General features: G+C 45.0%; 1 protein-coding gene and 1 long non-coding RNA gene across 11 annotated transcripts; one reads left to right on the forward strand and one right to left on the reverse strand.

Annotated features, from left to right (window-relative positions):
• Positions 1–1,089: 1,089 nt before the first annotated feature.
• On the reverse strand, positions 1,090–12,106 carry MMP8 (matrix metallopeptidase 8). The gene is made up of 10 exons (XM_077893254.1): positions 11,885–12,106; positions 10,111–10,355; positions 9,325–9,473; positions 9,112–9,237; positions 6,513–6,674; positions 5,119–5,236; positions 4,245–4,378; positions 3,614–3,767; positions 2,839–2,942; positions 1,090–2,680 (listed from the first exon to the last, which is right to left on the reverse strand). Exons 1-10 carry the CDS (start codon positions 12,017–12,019, stop codon positions 2,577–2,579), a joined length of 1,431 nt encoding a protein of 476 aa, XP_077749380.1. The 5' UTR covers positions 12,020–12,106; the 3' UTR covers positions 1,090–2,576.
• A 3,672-nt stretch (positions 12,107–15,778) lies between these two features.
• LOC144311149 (uncharacterized) lies at positions 15,779–21,100 on the forward strand. 10 transcript variants are annotated; one of them, XR_013376703.1, is made up of 3 exons: positions 15,779–15,979; positions 18,126–18,212; positions 18,652–21,100. It is a non-coding gene; the product is annotated as an uncharacterized LOC144311149 (long non-coding RNA). The 10 variants fall into 10 exon arrangements; XR_013376704.1 differs by having other exon boundaries at positions 18,126–18,208; XR_013376701.1 differs by lacking the exon at positions 15,779–15,979 and adding an exon at positions 15,991–16,365.
• The last annotated feature ends 1,473 nt before the right edge of the window (positions 21,101–22,573 follow it).

A 22,573-nucleotide genomic window follows, 5' to 3' on the forward strand; every position in this document is an offset into this window, starting at 1 on the left:
GCTTTCTGTTTCCTTCCCAGCGCATTATCCTAGAGCCAACCTATGCAGGAGGGAACTGAAGGTTGAATGCGTCAGCCTCCCGTCCCTTCCAGATCTGAACAATTGAACAGTGTTGGGTAGGCTTCTCAGGAGGTGCAACTGACATCGAGCCCTGGTTGCCCATTGTAGAAGCCTCAACAGCACCCTTGTATTGACTTTTCTCCCCTCTAACTCATTCTCTCTGCCTCCCCACTCTTGCTTCCCGGGAACATATCCCCAGTCAAATAACTGCACCAAGGGCTGGACTTAGGCTTTGCTTTCAAAGAAATTTAACCTAAGATAAAAATAATCTCATTATTTAAGATCTAAGCCTAGATTCTTGGAGCTCTTGTATTCATATAAAACCTCAGTGTAATGGCCAGAAAATACTGCATATCATTAAGAAGATAACTTTAAAAAAAAGGAATAATTTTTGAATTCTTTGTTTCACTTTACATTGGTGTTCACATCCTAGGACTCTGAAATACAGTTAAAGAAATAATAAGAACTCAGTTCTCATCTCAAAAATGTGTATATACATGAGGTTTGGGACAAGAACCTAGCATAACTAGCTAGCACACCTAGCAGGTGTTCTGAATCTCCCATCTTCATGCTTGTAAAAATGGACATAAGAAGTCTCTGAAATTATGATAGTCTGAAATTGACTCTAATGTTAAAAAATGAAATACTCTGTTCTTACATTCTTTTGCACTTGTTAGACTGATGCAATGAATTACTTTTATCTCTCACTTTCCCTAGCACAGTACCTGAGAAAGGTAGGTGATTATTTATTGTTGAATAAATGAATGAATGAATGAAATGATAATATATCCTATCCTCATAAAATAAGTTGAGAAAAAATATGCTAACATATTTGAGGAATCTGTAAAGGAAGTTGAATATTTATAAAATATTTTATAAGTGGAAATAGTACCTAAAAATTCATGTCAATGTTATAATTCTGACAAGAAAATAAATGGTTGCAAATATACTGAAACTTGCTATTTGTTTTTATACTTTGTATGAAATATGTGGTAATGTCTTAAGAAATTATAGATCACAAGCCAGTCATTTATTTATTTTGAACTTATTTAATAAATTTTGAACCAAAGTAAGGTACCAAATTACTAAATTAATTACCTGTGAGATTTAAAAACTGACAGAAAAAGAAGATAGAATGTGTTAGTAATAAATATATCTTAAAATTCATTTAATGTATAATAAGCTGCATTATATTCTAACAACTGCAAATATGACATTATAATGATTTTGATGTTTGTATTAGTCATTATGGTCTCAGAATCCTATGGTTCCTGACAGAAAAGAACCACTATCAAATGTGTACATCTCAGCTTAGTTTATTTAGTTTAATGAGATTCATTGAATTTTGTGCCCAGCACTGTTTTTGTGGTAAATTCCACTTATGAGTAGAGTGTGCCCACCTGAGTATTCCTGGAAAAGAAGAAATAAGGAACAGATCCAAACACCAACACATTTGCTTGGACTCTAAGAGGACAGAGCAGGGAAGAGACAGAAGAGAAAGTGGTACCTCCTCTTTTTGCCCCTTTTCGGGGAAGATAACAATACTCTTTATTGAGGGTTCAATTTTGTCATTTGGTGTTGGTTTTCTTAAGTGCAGACATATTGTATTCGCCGGTAGATGTCCGGCTACCGTAAGGAAGGGCTGCCATAAGGAAGTATCATAGACTTGGTGGCTTAAAGAACCCAGTTTATTCTATCTCAGTTCTGGAAGCCACAAGTCTAAAACCAAGGCATTGGGAGGATAAAATTCTTTTCTCTGAAGGTTCTAGGAAAGAACCTTCCTTGCCTCTCTAGCTTCTGGTGGTTGCTGGCCATTCTTGGCTTGTAGTTGCATCATTCCCATGTCTGTCCATCATTCCCATGGACAAAGACATGTCCACTACGTATCTGTGTTGTTCTTCTTCTTACAAGGACATTGGTCCCTACATCCACCCTGCAGTAGAACCTCATTTTAACTAATTGCATCTTCAAAGACTCTACTTCCAAATTGAGTATATTCATAGTACCTAGGATTAGGACCTCAACCTTTCTTGGGGGGATACAATTCAAGGCACAACATAGTTCAACGATATTTTTTTTTCAAGAGTGGAAAACAGCACCACATTTTCAGTAAAGGCAAGAGGTGCTGTTGATGTTGTTTATGGTCTCTAAGTCTCACCAAAACCAGTGCTGAATTGTATGTAGCAGATTCGCTTAAGATATGTTTAAGACTTAGCTATAGACGAGCATTTTAGAAGCTAGGTAAGCAAGTGAAGAAATAGTGAATAGTCAGGTGACAAGGAAGGCTTCATTTCCTCTCTTGAGATGGAATCCGTAGGAACTCAATCAGCCCTGGAGACAATGGGACGCTCCAAATGTATTTTCACTGACGGCAGGTCCAATGAAGACAATGAGAACAAATGACATTACTTATTGTTGAGAAAAGTATAAACAGGAGAGAAGAAAATGGATATGCAAACTAGGCTTTCCTTCCACATGCAGAAAGTGGATGCAACATGTGTGACTCTGATTCAGCTTTATCTACAGTTGAGCCATCTGTTGGATCTACCAACCCTAATAACCTCGTGAGCACCAAGATCAAATGCATAATATCTTGGTCCGCTGAAGAAAAGGAAGACGTCTGTGAAAAAAAAAAAAATAATGTATTCAATCAGCTGGTAAATCTCAGATATTTTTCAACTGACGACACCCCATGCCTGTTCCAATAAAACATTTAAATGCAAATGTGCTATTTTAAAAATGTAAACAAATTTATTATTAGTTTTTTTTTCTACTCACGATTCTGCTGGAAAACTGCATCAACTGTGCTTTCTATTCCTGGAAAGATACTTGCTATGCTTTTGGGGTAACCTGGTTCCATGGACTGTCTTTGGTTATCATATCTGATGAAAAAAAATGTCCCATGTTGTAAAACCAGTATAGTATATAGCGACAATAGTTTTCTTTAAAGTGCATATACTCTGCAAAGTGTCTTCACACCTACTTCCTCATTCAGTCTTCATAATGTCTTATTTCCTGGGCCTAAGGATGGTGAACTTCTCTACGTAAGGGTATGTTCTATTTATAAAATATGTGGGTAGCATCAACACTAAAACAGGCATCTGATGGGTAGCACAAATTGTTTTCCAAAGGAAGGGTTTCTATTTTCTGAAGATTTCCTTAATGGGTGCATAGTCAGTCTCTCTCCCTTCCCCTCTGCCCCCCACCCTCTCTGAATATTGAGATAATAAGTTCCATGTGGCACCACATTCTGTAAACTACCTGAATAGCATTTTCTTGAGTGTGTTAGAATTCAACTCCTAACTTTTTTTGCATTTCATCCTGGTGTGTTATTAAGATTTGTTCTATTTCCTGACATAGAATTGTCAGTACCATTGGGAAGGCTTTTAAATTTTATAAAATTACACTTTCAAAATCCATTGGAACACTGAGCATTTTGCCAAGAAGAATGCCCACCAAAGATCTCCTGAGTATCTTAAAGCCATCGCATGGCAGGGTGTTGGTGGTCTGTAGATACATTTCGATCTCCAGCTGAAATAGTAGTTTGCCTTACCTCCAGACTTGGTCATTTACAAAGAAGTAGGTTTTTCTCCTGTAGTAAACAGCTGCATCGATGGCTTGGACGCTGCTTGGGAAGCTGTAGTCTGAGATATCCTTGGGATAACCTTGCTTGATATCATAGCCACTCAGAGCCCAGTACTGCCTGCCTGCCAACGAGTCAGGTCACAGATCAGATACGGTTCTTCTGTTCCTATGACATGATATGCTACCACTTCTTAGTCTTTGTGTAAATTCACCACAGAAACAACAATGGAACAAGAGCCTTTAAAAGACCATGGTGGTCAAGTTCAGTTCATGGGCTGGAAGAGCTCTCACGGTCCCAGCACCTGAACAAGTCCTGCTTCTTAGCCAGGCATGTCCGGCCCCACAGCTGGGGGACTATCTCATGTTGTGAGCCTCCTATGCAGAGACGATATGCCAGCTGTGGGGACTCATAGGCTGTCATACCTGGGTGGAGGAACACTACAGGAGTTCTCATTCTGTAGGTGGGCCAACAGGGCTGAGGAGGGAAGCCGTGTCTGGCCAGCACTAACATGCTCTCCTCGGCTCACCTCCCCTCACTCTGGAAGTCTCCGCCTTGCTTCAGGGACAACTAAAACAGGATGAGGACCATAGGCAATTACCTTTAAACAGGAAAACGAGGTCCTTGTCCACATCCTCATAGGCCGCCTGTATACCGTCAGGCAAGGATGGCCAGAACAGAGAAATGAAGTTGAGTTCCACTCTTGGCAGCTGTGGGTGCCTCCTCCAGAAGTACCTAGCAGAGCAAAAGGGAGAAGGGCACACAGGACATGTGAGTGGGCGGCCCCTCTGGGTGCTGCACCACTGCCCACCCGGCCAGACCCCCGGGACGGTGGGACAATGCCACCGAACCGCTTGTGAGCATCATAGCCAACACGCAGCCAGGGCTCTATGGTGAAGCTGGGTACTTGGCAGTTTTTAGAGGAGGTCCTAGGAGTGACCTTCTGTGATTATGTCTGTCCTGTCCTCCTCACACCCTGACAAGTCTCACTGGTATTCCTACAAAATGCTGAGACTTTTAGAATATTCCAGCAAAAGCAATAGGAGTAGATCTGGTCCCGATCACACAATCACAAGTGGCCAATGGAAAATTGAAAAATCCAACCAGTGAAATGACTCACCCCCCTCACCGCAGCTTATCCCAGGATAGTCTCTTTTACTGGACTGAATGTGGGTGGGACTGGATGATGTTTCTGTGTCTGGGAAACCCGTGTGTGGCATTCCCGAGCAGCTGGACCCATGTCTGTTATGCTATCACTTACATCTGAATGTTTATGTGTGTTTGAGGTTTTTTTGTTTTTTAAATTTTCCTGGATGTTTTGAGTTACCCAGAAAACACAATCTATTGCAATGAGGTGTACAAGCCCAGAATTTGAAGGAAAAGCTGAGTGATGTGTAATATGGGGTTTGATTAGAATCCAGTTCTAAGTTATGCCAGTAAATTAAGATAAAGGAAGAAATAGTTCAATCTTATACTTGTCTTTAAAGAATAGTATTTCTCCACGGAGTGTGGCGATAGCATCAAATGTCAGTCTGGGGTCACAAGTTGTGGGTGTGCTTGGTCCAGTTGGTTGGACAGGGTTGCTTGAAGGACCTCAAAAAAAAAAAAAAAAAAGAGAAGAAAGAAAAGAAAAGAAAGAAAATCTTTTTATAAGGTTAAGTCTAGTGTGACTCCTGGAGTACCTGGGCTCTTCCAGGAAGGGGAAGGGTTTTCGCAAGACGAAAATTCCTATCAGACGATCCCACAAGGTTTTAGACTCTCTTAACCTCATTATTATCATTTCAAATAAGAGAGGTGATTTCTGGAGATAAGTGCAGGTTATGTTGTGAAAGAAAATAATTTGAATTCTGTGCATCCTCCTCCCCTCCCTGTACTTTAAAATCCTAATTCTGTCCTGTCCCGTTTCTTGGTTCCTCCTGCATTTCTGTCCCTTGGTATCCACTCCCAGCTGTCTCACCAACTCCCAACTTCAGGAAAGGAACCAATGTTCGTCTTTTGTCCTATAGCATAAATCTAAGCCAAATGTTAGCAATTTTTTTTCCTGTAGGTATTTGCATCTTCATGTGTTTTTTCATTGTTGAATGAATGGCTAGGCTAATAGTTAAGAGAATGTAAAATGTGGAGGGAAAAGGAAGGAGGTTTTTTCAGGGTGAAAGGAGTCAGGAAAGAGAGGAAGCTACTGTGAGTCTCATTGTTCTGGAAAGTTCTATCGTCATAAGGAAGCCCCGAGTTGTTGTGCTGGTATGCTTGGTTCTGTGGTGCTCTCCCCATTCTCCTCCCTCCACAGGGACCTAGAGATGCTCCAACCTTCTCTTGGGTGCCCTGTTCTTACGGCCTTTGGGGTCAGGAGGGCAGGGGGAGGGGACACATGATGGTCCCTACTTGTCTCAGAGCCGAGGCCTCCATCTCCCTCCCTGAAGAGCATAAGCCACATCTTTAAGAAACGTTAATTTCCTGCATCCTCCATTCCCATCCCCTCCCTCCTCTACAGACAACAGTTCTATTACCTGCAATATGTATCTTCTGCTGAGCATGTTTCTTGACATGCCTTGCTTTGCCTACATGCATCTGATATTTGTGGAATCAAATACTGTGTAATTTAAACACAGTATAATATGTATTATTATCTTGTTTCTTTTCTACGAAGCAGAATGTTTTAAAGACACTTCTATGTGGTTGTCACCTGTACATCTAATTCAGTGGTGTCCCCACTGAGTGTTACTCTGTAGTGTGCACCTGCCACCTTTGACAGACCCCAGACAGACCTCTGGGTACCCTCCAACTTCCACTACCATGGACAAGACTGCAAAGAACATCCCAGATATGCCCACACCTCACCATGTACTCAAGGTTCTTCCCACGTTCTTACCGTAGATGGTCTGAATGCCATTGATGTCATCTTGAGGGAGGGTGTAGGTGTTGGGGTCGTGGAAAACATAGTTGGGATACATCAAGGCACCAGGGTCAGTGGAATGAGAGAGCCCCAAGGAATGGCCAACTTCATGGGCAGCAACAAGAAACAAATTATAATCTGAAACACAAGCATGCATGGTGAGTGGCTTCAAGTGGATCCAAGGGTGGAGACAGTGGAACCTCAAGGACTGCAGCTTCCAAGCTAACAGTGCTGGAGAAACCATATTTTCCACACATGTCTTTTTCATTTTCCCTTCCCTGGGTGTAGACCTGAGGCTGAGAGGAGGGATGACAGGGCCGCCATGGTCTTGGGATGCCCCACAGCCCTCTCCAGCCTCCCAGGCCCTCAGCCCCTTGAGTAGAGCCTCAGCACACAGGTAGTTAGAGAAGAAACATGCCGGGCTGTGCGTAGCCTCAGATGCAAATGGACTTGCATTCCCTCCCTGGTCACCCATCAGCCAGCACCAGCTCCTTCTTGATTCTGAGTTCTCAAAGCATCTTCAAGGACTCTCCATCTTCCCCCTTGTTTGAAAGAGAAAAACCCTGCTCCTTCTGCCATCTTTAACTTCCAGGAGCAGCGCTTTTCCCAGCTGGGAACCCCCTTCCCAGGCTCACACTTCTGTCAGATGGAGCCCTTACAACTTGGCCTGGTCCAAGGACCTTCCCTTGCCCAGCAGACACTTGAGGGCTTGACTTGCCTCATTCTGGTCATCCCATAAACACACCATGCATTTTCTTACATGCCCCCCTTAACAAAAAAGAGTACTTTCTATATGCTGGGAAGTGTAATATTATTCAGTCCTCACAACATTGGTGTGAAGTATCATTAGAAATATTTTTACAGTAAAGGAACTGAAGCCCATGGATTTTGGATACCTCTTTAAAGGTCTTACAACTGATAAGAGGTACAGCTGAGGTCAAATCCAGGTTGATGACATGACCTGTGCTCAGACGAGAGCATTCAACTTCCTATTTATAATTAGCCTCATGAAATTCTATCCATGCTCCTAGACCCTTTCTCTTGATCATCACATCCTTGCATTTTTTGCATTCCTGAATACATCTCAGAAGACATTTTTGAGGGCCTGGAGTAGGTTGTGAGGGGCTCTGGGGGTTCTGTCATGAAGCACAGTTGAGAGAGGGAGATGTACGCCAACAACGTGAATGGCACAGCACAATGAGGAGAACAGTTAGAGAAAGAGAAACAAAGGCTGTTGGCATTCTGAGGAGAAAGTCCCCATTTCTGCTGGAAGTCAAGACGGGGAAGCATATGGCAGAGCAGAGAAAGAGATTTTGAAAGGAGGAACTTGGGGTGTAACGTGAGCAAATGTAGGGAGGTTGGGAATACATGGTGTGATGTAGGAACAGTGAATGTGCAATGTGGCTTCTGAGTGTGAAACAGGAAGACAGGTGTTAAGACGAGTTTGCAAACGAACAAGAGCCTTGAATGCCAAGGAGAGGAATTTGAGTGTTACGGGTCCAGAAATGTAACACTTGGACTTTAAGCAAGAGGGTAACATAATCTGAGATGGACTTTCCAAATGCAAATTTTGCTGGCATGCTGGGAAAACTTCAAGGTAGGAGAGATTGGAGGTTGACAGTCCAGGTGGGAATTTGGATCATTTAGTTCAAGTAAGAGGTGACGACCACATGGACCAGTGGGGAGGGCAACAGAGATCCAAAGTAGTGGAGAGAGATATTTATCTTTGGGTTCACACAGCTCCCAGTACAGGGACTTGGGTGAAATAAACACAATGTATATGTTGAGAAAATGGTGGGAGGAGCAGATCCCAAGCAAAGATAAAAGTTTCCTTTCTTGTTTTCTACAGTGTTCTGTGGTATATTGCTGCCCAGTGGCCTTGTGAAGTTCCACCTGGCCTGGATATTCCTTACTCATCCCCATTTCTTCCCTTCAGGTCTTCTCCTGAAAGGGGTGGTTTGTCCCATAAGAGCAACCACCGAGAAAGAGCTCCCTGAAGATGAAATAACTCGACCAAAAGGACGGTGACTGTTTTCTAAATGGAATAGTTTTCTAAATGAACCTGATTATTTCTGAATTTTCAAAAATAAGGACCTTCTCCATACACCATGAAATTTCAGAATATTAAAAAAAACATATACCCAAAAGTAGTGGTCAGCAAACTTCTTCTGTGAAGGTTTAGATGGTAAGTAGTTCAGGCTTCGTGAGCCATGTGGTTTCCATAGCAAGTACTTAGCTCTGCTGTTGTATGGTGAGAATAGCCATAGACAATACAGAAGCAAGTAAAGGTGGCTGTTTCAATAAAACTTTATTTATACAAACAGGACCGGGCAGGATTTAGCCATAGTCTGTAGATTTCTAATTTCTGCCCTAGGAAAACACGGTCAGTAATTAGCCTTAGGACTTTTTGAAACCTGAATTGACTTAGTATTATGAGGTAGCAAAAATTTAAAGTGGTCAGCTTGTGTGAGTTTGAAATGTTAGCAGAATTTGGGTGTGTGTGTCCAAGGGGAGTTTCTTATGTGAGAAACACATATTTAGAAGCTGCCTGTTGACATGACTTTGGTTGACTTACTGCTAGAATTTTCGGTCCATGTTTCTTCTGCATCGAAGTGAACATCTCCTCCAATACCTTGGCCCGGCTGAAAGGCATGAGCGAGGATTCCATTGGGTCCGTCAAATGGCGAATTGTCACCATGATCTGAAATAGAGCAGTCTGCATGGGGTGCCTGTGGAGTCTCAGCTCAGCCAGGGAAAGCAAGTATGAGCACCACAGCTGCAAGCCCACCTCCTTGGACGAAAGAGATCCTGATGTCCACTTCTCCCTGTGAGACCTTGGTGAAGGTCAGGGGTGATACATTACTCCATACTTGAAAGGCTTTCTGAATAGCTGTCTCCACATTGGCCTCTGACAACTGTGGGGTGTACTTAATAATCCTTCAAATGAGAAAACGGGAGAAGGATTCATTATGATTTAGAAGAGCCACCCATCAGCAGACCAAGCTTCTCCATTTAGGAGTGAGTGGTCTATGCCGAGCTGCCCCTGGAGAGGGTCTGCGAGCAGTTGCGGGACTCAGGGCTGCAGACATATGTGGCTTCTGGGCAGCTCACTCCTTATCTTTAAATCTAAAACATTTCTTTATTCATAAGATGATCATAAAATAGTAGCCCTCTCATAGGGTAGTTGTGGGGATTAAGTATGTGTGAAGCTCAGTACTGAGCAAATCAGAGTATTGAACAGATACTGGGGATCATACTGTCATCATTAAGATGCAGGGAGGTGGGGCTATAGTCTCTTCAGCAATGAGCGAGCCTCGTTTGAGTCCTTAATGGAATTCATAGAGAGGCAGCCTAATGTTGCCATCATCCTTTTGAGATTGCTGGAGAAGGACAAGAATTATCAGGCTGTGGGGTGAGGAGGCCTCTGGGGTCTGTGGTCTTTCACACAAGACTCTGGGCTCTTCAGGGCAGGGACACCTGTCTCCCCTGCATCCCACATCCTGGGACTGTGCCTGGCACATCACACATGCTCCATAAACACCCCCGTCAGATTCTGGGTCCCAGGAGCCATCACCTGTAGGTCAGGTTAGTTTGTTTCCACTTGGGGTTCCCCGGGGTTAACATAAAATCACCGCTGTCGGGCACTCCGCAGCGAGGCTTCTGCATCATCTCCAGGGTCTCCTGATTGGGCTTCCCCGTCTCGTTCAACCCAAAGAATCGCTGCATCTCTCTGAGCTTTTCCATAATCACACTGGTGCTGTTCTTCCTCTCAGACTGGAATCTGTTCCTGGGTAACTGGTAGAACTTTTCTAGGTAGTCCTGGGCAAAGACAAATATGGGAGGGGACTGGCTGGGTGATTCCTGCAGTTCTCTGGGCATTCTGTATCCTCTCTAAGTCACTGCAGACTTTTGACAGACTAACACCCTGAGAGACAAGCAAACACACGGATTTGGGGGGGTCGACTTTGAGGGAACAGGGACGATGGGCCAGAACGGCCCCCTTACATCCAGTGTTCCAGTTAGTGTTTATACATGAAAGCAGGTATTTCATAAGGGATGAAGCCCAAGTCCCCATGCAAAGTGCTAGTACACAGTCGGGAGACTGGCTCCTTTTATAAAAAATAAATAGCACTGGCTACTGATTTCTTGAGGTATTAATTGCATCAATGAAAATTCTCTTTTAACTATCTTTCCAATACTGTGGAGAAGATGTAATCATTCTAAGACACGGGTGTGCACAGATGGAAGGAAATTGCCAAGATGACAACTCAGATCCCAGACCTCCCTGGTGCTTCTTAAATGAGAACTGAAAATTTCACAAGAAGAACTGCAAACTGGGTTTGGGGTAACAGCACCATCCTTGACATTAGCCATTTACCCACCACAGCTCCTCTGGAAGGGACTGACGCTGCTGAGGAAACCAGTTCTGAGGCTTCTCTCACCCTAAGCAGCCCAGGGACACCTTCCACTTGGCAAGGGACACAAGACAGAGCACTTTTGTGCTTTTACTGGATTCAGAGAGGCTTGGGTTCAAATCTCAGCTCTGCCACAGATTAACTGAATTTTTGGACATGTCATTTAACTGATTTAAGATCCACTTTGGTCTCTAAAGTGGGAATAATAACAGCTGATCCCAGGAATGCCATGAGGACGACTCAAATGCTCAGTCATGCACAGAGTCAAGGCTCACGGGGCTCCAGCCTCTAGCCCAGGGGTAGATCACTGTAGGGGATGTGTAAGAAGAAAGGAAAAGGAAAAAAACCAAAAAGAATACTACTTTTCTATAACTGCAAAGCTAAGGAAATTGTGCGCAACAAATTCTCTGACAGCGTTCTCTGGTGCTTCTTCAAAATTTGGTCCGACTTTCCTACAATGGAAAGTAACCGTTGGTTTTGCTTCATAAACGTTTATATACATAATCAGATGTAGGAAATCTCACTGCATCACAAACTGACTTCTAGTTCCTTCTAATCTCCCGTCCTTGTGGTCTCTGGTCCACCTGAGATTTCTGGCTTCAGGACAAGTCCATAGAGATGGCACCAGACATGGTGACTGGGGTGCCTATAATGGCTGAGGAAAATCTTAGGTGAGTCAGAAAGAAAATCCCCTACTTTTATAATTAAGACCATTCCTTCTGAACGGGATCCCTGGCTGGGGGCAGCTCGACAGCAGTATCTTCCCAGAGTTCAAAGAGCCCAGCGAGGAACCCTCTGGACTCCTGATGTTTGAGCCCAAACTAAACATCCATATAACTCCTTTCAGGCTGATTTAACTAAAAAGAAGAAACAATCCACACAGTTTCCTAAGAACGAGCACGTCAACCACCACCTGCTGGCGGGTGGGTTTACCTGAACAACTCGTGTGCTCTTCTCTTCTGGGGACTCCCCTCGAACTGGAAAGGTGTGTGAGAGCTGCACGCAGAGCAGGAGCAGAAGTGGGAGCTTCCTCAGGTCCAACGTGGCCTTATCTGCAAACGCTGCCATCCTGGCCTTCCTCTCCTGGGTCCCTCAGGGTTGCCGGGTCCTGTGTCACTCACGGCTCTCTCTTCTGACCCCTTATAAAAGCCATGTCTTGAACAATTGCCACACATCAGGAATGTGAAGTAACGCAGGTTATTTACGCTCTGACACTGTTGCGATGTTCTAATGTGATTTAGTATTCCTCAACAGGGGGCGGGGGACCTTTCGACAGAAAAAAATAGTGCAATTTGCTATTCTTTGCTCTTAGGATTTTGGTTAGAGATTTACTTTTGCAAAGCTGTCTGATGTAGGAGAAGACTTGGGGAATTGCTCCAGAGGGTAATAACCAGCACTTGGCTGTGTGTTTGCATTTTCTAGGTGGGAAGGTGCAGAGGCTGTATTAGCTCATGCAGGCACCTTGTTGGGTTAGCGTCATTATCCTGGTACCACGGAGCCCGTTTGGAGGAGCCCTGTACTTAGCCACCCTTGCTGGGAGGACTGTGTGCCTGGGACTGTGGTCGCCATGCAGGGTTAGCATAGGGGTCCTAGAGCAGCTTCTGGAGGATGTGGTTTTGGCATCAGTGTAGTAGAGAAACCTATGTACTGTGTAATCAGTGTAGTAGAGAAAATCCAGATTGCACAGGCTGCAATGGGAAGGAGGAAGACAGCAATGCTGACACTGATAATAACAATCTAATATTTAAGGGGAGGAGGGCAGGGGGTGGGGGTGAATGGGTGACGGGCACTGAGGGGGGGCACTTGAGGGGATGAGCACTGGGTGTTATGCTGTATGTTGGCAAAGTGAACACCAATAAAAAATAAATTTATTATAAAAAAATCTAATATTTATTATTATTAATTATTAATTATTATTTATTATGTCCCCAACATCCACGCTGTACATATATTATGGCAGGATGCTAGTGTTTCTGCATTTTGCAAATGAAATAAAATCCAGGGAAGTAAGAGGATTTGTGCAAGTCACATGCTGAGTGGTGGGGGGAGGCTAGGATTCGGTCCCAGAGAGCCTGAGCTGATGGCTACTCCATCTGGCCACATTAAACCCTCCCATGGTGGAGCAGGGACCCTGGCTGGTGCTCACAGAGGAGGAATGAGAGGTGGTGTATGTGCCCCCGGGGAAAAGGCCTCGAGAGAGGGTTTACAGACCAGGTGACCACACAGGCCAGGGGCCCAGAGGCATGTTCTAAAATCATGTCACCTGTTTCACCTATTCTGACTCTATGTGTGTGAGATGAGGTCACGATGTATATATTTGTATGTGCTCACTTATGTGTATTTATATATTCTGCAAGGACAGGTATTTTGCGTATAAATGTTTGCATCAATGTGTGTGATCCAGGACGTGTTAGTATGTAAATAATGTTTTTGTTTGAGATGCTATGGTAAAGACTTCAGGTCCCTCTTAAGGTTTCTCACAAGCTTTGTAAAAATCCCCCCAAAAAACATGTCTAGGGTTAGAGCATATCTGGGCAGTAGATTAATATTCATGACATAGATTCCTGCATTCACACAAACATTTGCTGCCACCTACCACGTGCCAGGTGCTGTGATGGGTATTAGCTTATTAGAGATAAGTTAATAGCAGTAGATGAAATGCTACAGCAGTGTGGAGGAAAAAGCAATGGTGGAGGGAGGCACAATCAAGGAAGGCCACATGGAGGAGGCCGACATTGAGCTGGACCTTGGAGGGGAAATAGAATGTGGATATGCAGAGATGTGACAATGCATTCCTTGTATGCACGGGGAAGCTGCCCACCCCCAGGCTGTTCAAGCTGTCCTGAGGTCATGATCATGCCAACCATCCCTGGGGCACAACTTAATCAGGCTGTGGCTTCCTCCACATTAGGTCTTTAGTGAGAAAATCTTTTTTTTACCGAATAAGAATGCCTTAACATTGGTCTAGCCTATGGAGATGACACATTGGTTTATGCACAAGGTTCATGAAGGTACTTTCTCCTGAATGTAATATAAGTGATTTAGACAAGGATCCCAACCTGGTGGTGTCTGTGTAATTTTGTGTTAAATACAACTTGAATGAATGAAATGAATGAAAACAGAAGTACCATGTGCTCCAGGAATCCACTTCTGGGTATTGACCAACGAGGAACAACAAGACCACTTGCAGACGTTTACTGCAGCATGGGTTTACTGCGAGGGCTGGAAGCCACCTGCACCCATCCAGAGGTGGTAAGGAAGATATGGAGTGTGCACAAGGATACTACAGAGCCACAACAAGAGTGAGACCTCGCCATTGTGACAACGTGGCTGGATGCGGAGGGCCTCGCATTAAGAGACGTCAGTCCAACAGAGAGAGGCGAACACCATGACTTCACTTTTGTGTAGAGTTGAAAAAATCAAAAAATCAAAACAAGCAAGACTCACATATGGAGGACGAGGGCTTGCCAGAGGTGAGGGGGCAAGGGAGCGATGAGATGGGTAAGGAGAGTAGGGCTGTGAGCCTCGGTCATGAGGGCGGCCTGGGCACACAGACACTTTGCGTGCTGACAGGTGGCACAGATTGCCTGAGGGGAGCGTGTGGCTGCGTCTGGACCTGTGGAACCCCTGTGCTATCCTTGGACACTGAAACCACAGGTCACCTGTGCTCCTGGAGCCCCAGCGAGGGGCGGAGAGGGACACATGGGTTTCCAGTGCCTGCAGCTTCTGTTTTCTTTATGCCTGGCTGCCACGTGCCCACTTGGTGTCCCTGTCTCACTCCTGCTGACGCCTGGAGCCCAGCGGTCCCTTAGGCCCTCTCCCCTGTGAAAACCTCCTACAGGGAAAGGATCGACCTCCAGTCATTTAAACCTTAGTGTGAACTTGGGGGCTATTGGCCTTTTGAGTCAAGTTACTAGAGGGGGGAAAAAAAGCAAATGATGTATTAAAAATGAAGGCTTTGCTCCACAGAACAGGAGTTTCAGATAAGGCAGGATCCGTTTCCCTAACGCCAAGCCCCTCTGGCAGCAACATTGTCCAATGATCTGAAGTGCTGCCCACAGCAGAGATGGCAAGTTGTGTTTTAATGTCTCAGTTTTGCTATTTAGGCCCAAAGAGATGAAACTAATTGCGAAATTTAGTCGGTTTTCTCTTTCATTAAAGAAAGGGGGGTTGGTGTTCAGCCAGCTGGGATGCGCGTAGGTCACAGGGAAGCCGCCTGGACGCATCAACGTGTGCTGGGATCTGGGAGGGGGAGTCAGTTTGCTAATGGGGACCGGGACCCAGCAGAGGAGGCAGGGTGCCCTAAGCCCAGGGGCACGTGGCTCATCGGGTTCACGTGAACAAAGGCAGGATTCCTGTCCATGTGCATTTGTGAATGCTGGTGAGCAGGATGGAGGTTGACACACTGATCGCATTAACAGGATCATTGTTGGGGTCATTTGTGTTGAAAGGGGCAAGAATACTGCACTTGGAATGATACTAACTGGGCTCAAGCTTTAATTCTCCCACTTCCTGCTTGTGCGACTTTTAGCAGCTCACCTCGGATGTTCTGAGCCTCATCTTCCCCTGCAGCCCCCCCCCCCCGCCCCCCGCCGACACGCCAGCACCTCCCTCCCTCGCTCGCTCAGCATCATCAGGAAGGTAGAGGACACAGGGTGGCAGAGAGCTGGTGTGGGCCTCCAGTATGGTGACCTCCTGCGGGGAGGCCATTGTCTGTCCTGCGAGTGGAGTTAGTGTGCTAGGAAGGCTTTTCTTTTCCAGAAAGGGAAGTGTTCACAGTTAAGCCACTGGGTGATGAAATTGCTTCCATGCCATTTCCCTCCGTGCCCGGCACTCAGTGCAACCGGACACACTTGGGTGAGTCAGACACCCCTGGGCAGAGCACCGGTGGTCTCGGCAAAATCACAGCAGCAGCAGGGTTGGCCGAACACTGCTGGGGGAACTGCACGTGTGCGCAAAGTGTCTGGACCAGGTCCCTTCGGCCCCACAGCAGCCCGAGGACTGCTGGTTATTATCTGCATCTTTAAGGTAATGAGAATAAGGTTTGTAGAGCCCATCAAACATACCCTCCTATCGATCCTTCTGGGTGTGCCCTTTGCTGGCTCAGGGAGGAAAAATTCAAAACAAGACCATGGCTCTGCGTCTTGGCTCTTCATCAGAATCTGGATTAAAGACAGATAAACGGGCTCCGCTCCGACCGCTGAGTCAGAATCTCTGGAGTGGCGCCTGGGCCCACATGGTGCCAGCAGGACCGAGGGGCTCTGCTGCAAAAGATGGTGAACGGAGGACACAGGCCACCACGGCGTAGGACAAGGAACAGTCTCATCCTCCCAGGGGAGCCCATGAAGCCTGCCTGGATGGACTGGCCTTGCAGCTGCATTCTGGACGATGATGGATTTGGCCCAGAGATCGGGGTGAATGAGTGTGCGGGCATCCCCAAGGCTCTCACACGGAGCAGCAGGCAGGGCAGGGAGCTGGAGGCAGACAGCGGAGGGACGTCAGCGCCATGAGCAGGGCCCCGGGCGGCAGTCACTGAGTCAGTACAGCCGACCTGGCCGCCGCGTCTGGGGCAGAGCTGTGGGGAGGAGTGGGCAGGAGAACAGGGGGTCGGGGTCTGGTCGAGAGCTGGTCTTCACCGGCAGCCACAAGTCCTCCCCACTCATTGGAATTTAAATAAAAACTTAAAAAAAAAAAAACTGACCACAAAACAAGGAGGAGACCCAGCCGTCCTTGCGTGAGTCGGATGGGGAAGACAGGAGGCCCGAGGCAGCACGGCCGTCTGCGGGGGCAGCCCCCACGTCGCACACCTGCCGACCAGGTGGGGGCTCTTGTCCTGTGGGTGGAGCAGGTCCAGCAGGCAGATGAGGCCAGAGGAGCAGGTGTGGCGGCCCCAGCGCGGGCGGGCAGGAGTGGACGGGGGGGGGGGGGGGGGGGGCACGGGCAGGGCAGGAGAAGCGTCTGTGACCGCAGTGTCCCCTGCTGCAAGCTGTCGGAGGCTCCCGGGCTGGGCTCCCGGGCTGGGCTCCCGGGCGGACACGCCCACAGGCCATCCCCAGGCCCCGGGAGCTGCGGGGCTGCAGCTGCGCAGGACGCGGCCACGCCAGGCCAGGAGAGGGCGCCCCGAGTCCACCTGGGCAGGTGTGCGGGCAGCGGCTACCGACAGAGGCAGAACCCAGGGCCACTAGCTCCTTCAGTAGGGAGGGCCAGAAGGACGCCCGGGGATTGGACGGGCAGCACATCACGGACCCAGCCAGAGCTCATTAAAGTGTGGTTTGCTGTAGGCGAGACCGCTGGGTGGGAAACTTCACCGCGTGGTCACAGTTTAGTCCTGCAGTCACTGAAGAGCATCTTCTTAATGTCAGGCTGCGGTGGCGGCCTTAGAAGGTCCCTGGCAGGCCCTCTGTGGTTGAACGCGCTTGACGCACTTGCCCTACAGCAGCTGGGACCACTCTGGGAGGCCACGAGATGGTGCACCAGTGTGCCCAGCTTTCTCCCTGGAGAGCAGCTTCTCAACGAGTTTGGGGGATGATGGGTTGCAGGTGGACCTCATAGGCTGGGGAGGATGCTTCCCAAAGTCTGGACGCATCACAGTTTGCGGGGGAAATGACAGAAAAAAAGCCCTGTTAGGTAACAGTTGAAGACGTGCTCAGTACCTACATCAACTGTGAAGAGGCCCAGGAGCACCTGCAAGAGGCAGGTGTTTGTGCAGAGGCCTGAAGGAGCTGGCTGGGAAACAGCAGCGGCCGTTGCCAGGACAACAGGCCTCCTGCTTGTGTACTGGCTCCTCCGCCGTGTGTGCTGGACACTGAGCATATCCAGACAGTGGCCTCAAAGGACCTTTCTGCTCAGGCCCGTGTCTTTCCTGTGTCTCTATGCCTGGCATCCTCCTGGCTTTCCCTTGCCCCTATGGAGCAGGCCCTATCTTGAGGCCCCCGCCCTGGCCATGTACGTTTCCTGAACTGTTCAGGGGTGCTGTTCCCCCAAGCCTTCCCTGAGGGACATCTGCTCAGTGAGTGCTAACCTGACTACTGGCCATGCTAGAGATCAGTTGACACCCCTCTCCACTGCCCTGCATGCCCCTCATCCTATGTGCTGTTCCGCCGTAATGTTTGTCATCTTCCCACATACTCTATTTTTAATATGTGTTTACTCTTTATCTGTCTCCCCTGAACAGAAGTGTGAACCCCACGAAGATAGCTCTCACTACTTTGCCAAGGAATCCAAAATACCTAAAGCAGAGCGTCCACATCATTGGCGGTCAGTAAGTACTTTTTCACTTAATACAATACAGACTACTTAATATCATGACATTCAACTATGTGGAAAATCCAGGCAATAAAACATGTGTACGATATATTTTTATATTTAGAGAAAAAAACATAAGCATTAAAATATCAGAGGTTTATGACCCAAAATGTTAATGGTGCTTATTGTTGGGTGCTAAGATTACAAATGATTTCTGCTTTATTTTTAGAATGCCTAGGGCTTTTTAAATTTTCTTCCAATTTTCCTTTCTCCCTTTTCCTTCTCCATCCTTTTCCATTTGTAATATTTTCCTTGTTTTTTTTTTGTTTTTTTTTTAACTCAGATATTCAGTTTGTTAATCACAGTCATCAGTTCAGGATAAACTATCCTCATTAGTCTATACATGACTCCTTTTGTTATTTTTATCACTGTTTTCCTCTTTCCTCAAATCACAGCTAAAAGACCTTCCCCTGTACAATGGAGTATTACTCAGCCACAAAAAAGAATGAAATCTTGCCATTTGTGAGGATGTGGATGGAACTAGAGGGTATTGTGCTAAGTGAAATAAGTCATTTAAAGAAAGACAAATACCATATGATTTCACTCATATGTGGAATATGGCGGAAAAAAACAATCTAAGAAAAAAGGAGATAAAGAAAAAGCCAGACTCTGAATTATAAAGAACACACTGAGGTCACCAAAGAGGAGGTGGGGGGCGGGGAGGGAAACAGGTCATGGGGATGAAGGACGCACCTGTTGTGATGAGCATTGGGTGATGTAGGGAAGTGTTGAGTCACTGTATTGTACACCTATCACACTGTATGCTAACTCATTGGAATTTAAATAAAAACTTAAAAAAAAAAACTGACCACAAAACAAAAAAACCAATATCTAATGTATCTAATACACATTTCCTTCTATTTTTCTTTCCAAATGTTCATTTAAATTTTCATGTATTTCTTGAAAAGTATATAGAATTGTTTCCTATATAAACTTTATATTTTCATAAATGGCCTTGGATTTCATGTTTCATTCTGTGTCTTACTCTTTGGTTAATACTTTTGCTTTGAGTCAGTTCCTGTTGCTCTAAGGCTTCCCAGAGTCCCTCCTCTCATTGCTGCATGACGTTCTGATCACATACGTATGTGTTTCATGTCCTGTTTGTCAGTTCCCAAGCTAGGGCCATCCAGGCTGCCACTTGCTCCTGGTTGTTGCCAACGATGCTTTAATGGTGCACCAGTCTCCTGCGCACCATGGTCCGAATTAACACCCAGGAGTGGAATTACTGGGATTCAGGCAGAGGCATTCTTACAGTGCAGATGGATGGTGCTTCACCAGGGTTGTACCAGTGAACTCTCCTACCAGCTGTGAATGAATGTTCATTTTCCCCATGTTTTTATCAGCACTTAATGTTATCAAAACTTCTAAGTTCTGCCATTTTGATGGGTAGGAATTTATACCTTGTTTTCTTTAATTAATATTTCTCTGATTGATATTAGACTAGATATGTCTTTATATGCTCTTGGCTACCCAGGTATAAATTTTAAATGTTGATGTAGTCAAACCTATCAGCTCTACCCTGAATGGCTTCTGCTTTTTTGGTGCTGAGATATTCTTTCCCATGTTAAGGTGGCAAAAATATTCTACTCTTTTTTTCAATTATTTTTATGGTTTTGTCTTTCACATTGAGATCTTAAATCCATTCAAAGTTTAATTTTGTACTCGGTTTATAGCAGAGAGGATAGGGAAAATTATTCTATGATTATAAGCCCTGAATTATAACTTAATGTGCCCTAAAGCAATAAAAGTTTATGTCTTGCTCATGCCACATGTCTATATTGTTGGATGGAGGGTCTCTTTTATTTATTGAAGTCTTGTTCTGTTTTTACCAGATTATTTCCTACATATATCATAGATTTTGCTGTAGCTGTTAGTATTTTATTTTCAATATTTTATCTACTTGTTTATTGTGATTGTATAGGAATAGAAATGATTTTGATATGTTGATGTTATATTTGGAGACACTGAAGTGTCCATCTTGTCTGAAGAGTTTTGATTCTATTGGGCTTTTCTGTATAAGTGATCGAATTAACTACAAATAATGGTATTTTGGACTTCCCTTTTGACCTTTATATGTGATGTTATTTAAAATTTTTACCATTAGTTTTCTTGTCCTGATTTTTGGCCAGACCTCCAGGACTCTGTTGAAAAAGTATCACTGATGCAGGCAGACTTCTCCTATTTGTAGTATTAATAGGACCATGACTATAGTTCCTCCCTGTGTGTTGTGTGATGACAATAGAATATAGTGTTTTCTCTGAAAGAGTTTAAGCAAGATTGGGTTGATCTATTCCTGGAAATGGAACTTTTAACAAAACAAATGAATAAAACTATTTGGGCTGGTGTTTGTGGGGAGATTTGTAAACTACTATTTTTAAATTGTTTTAGTGGTTATATAATGATTAAGACTTCCTTTGTCTGTTAGTTTCTATTTCATTTATATATTTTTGAGATACTGTATACAGTGAAGTGTACAATCCTAAGTGCATAATCCAGTGAACTTTACAAACATACATGCCCATGTAACCCACGCCTGATGAAGAACTAGAATGTTTCCATCGCCCTAGAAAGTTCTCTATGCTCTTTCTCACTCAGTCTTAATCCTTCCTCAGAGCCAACTGCTGTTCTGATGTATTTCCCTCTAAACTACTTTCCTAGTCATGAAGTTCATATACACAGAAGCAAGAGGATGTACTCTTTTGTGTGGAATAATGGTTTTCAGATTAATCTATGCTATTGTGTGTACTAGTAGATCATTCACTGTCATTTTTCTATAGTATTGTATTGTATGAAGGTACTGTTTGCAGAATAGGCTACCATGCATAAAGAACCTTCTTAAACAAGCTTCTTGTGTGTTTGTGTTTGAATTTATTCCAGAAAAATATGCAGAAGAGGTCATAGGGTAGGTAAATATTGAACTTTGTGAGCAACTTCCATATGGTAGGAGACATAAGCATTCCAGCTCCTAGTTTGGTGTTGTCAGTCATTAATATGAATATGTTTAGTGGTATTATAGAAATACCTTATATGAATTTTCTCTTCTTGAAAACTAATGATGTTAAGTACTTTTTCCATGTGTTTATTGGCCATTTATGTCTTCTTTTTAAAGATTTTATTTATTTATTTATTCATGAGAGACACGGAGAGAGAGGCAGAGACCCAGGCAGAGGGAGAAGCAGGCTCCCTGCGGGGAGCCTGATGTGGGGCTCGATTCCAGGACCCCGGTATCATGCCCTGAGCTAAAGGCAGATGCTCAACCACTGAGTCCCCCAGGCACCCCTATATATCTTTCTTTATGACTAGTTTAAGTCTTCTGTGTATTTTTAATTGGATAATTTGTCATGTTATTATTGATTTGCAGGAACTTTTTATGTATACTGGGTCAAGTCCTTTGTCAGACATATGTATTACAAATACATATTTTCCCTGTGATCTCATATTTCCATGGAACTGTCACTTTCCCTGGCCTCTGTAAATGGGTTAAGTCCTGGGTCCTGGTTTGTTCTCCGTGAGATGGATCAACATAGAATGGAAGCAGCTTTGGGCAGGGTGTTTGGTGAGAAAGTCTGCACAAACTGCTCTCATTTCTTATGTCCATCAGTGGGTCCTCCCTGTCAGGAACCACTCAGAAATTCTTTCTCAGGCTCTGAGCATTTCTGGGGGCTGCTGCTATGTCTGATTTTCTGGTCTGTGCTTGGGAGAATGGAAGTATAGAAGCCTTCAGGAGCTGGTCAACCTGACTTCCCAGCTTTGCTGGCATCCTGCATCACTTCTATATTAATTTATTACTTTTTTTGAGCACCTACTTGTTTCTTGAATTATATAAGTAAGTCAGAAAAACAATAACAAAAGTCAAAACAAAACTAACAATGGCCCCTGTTCTCATGGAGCATCCACTATAGAGGCAGACAGGCAGTGAGCAGTAGAGGGAATGAGAGGTTACAGACAATGCAGAAGATGTTAGGGGATCAGGGATAATTGCAGTGTTGTGTAGGACAATCGAGAGTATGTTTATGTATGTGGAGAGGGCAGGCATACGTGGTAATAGTAAAAGAGGAAGCCAGTGAAGGTCTCACTGAGAAGGACGTTTGAGCATCGCTGGAGAAGAGGGATGGGACTTAACCATGCAAGCATCTGAGGGAGACTTAGTGAAAAGGCCCCAAGGTCCGAATACTCCTCACGTGTTTGAAAACCAGCACAGAAGTTGGCACAGCCGGAATGAAGCCACAAGAGGGGAGAATCCTAAGGAATGAGGTACAAAGGGAGCAGAGCTTGTAGCACCTTGTAGGGACCTGAGCTTTTGTTGTCTGTGACGTA

Source organism: Canis aureus, chromosome 3 (genome assembly GCF_053574225.1).
Source record: "Canis aureus isolate CA01 chromosome 3, VMU_Caureus_v.1.0, whole genome shotgun sequence".
NCBI lineage: Eukaryota > Metazoa > Chordata > Mammalia > Carnivora > Canidae > Canis > Canis aureus.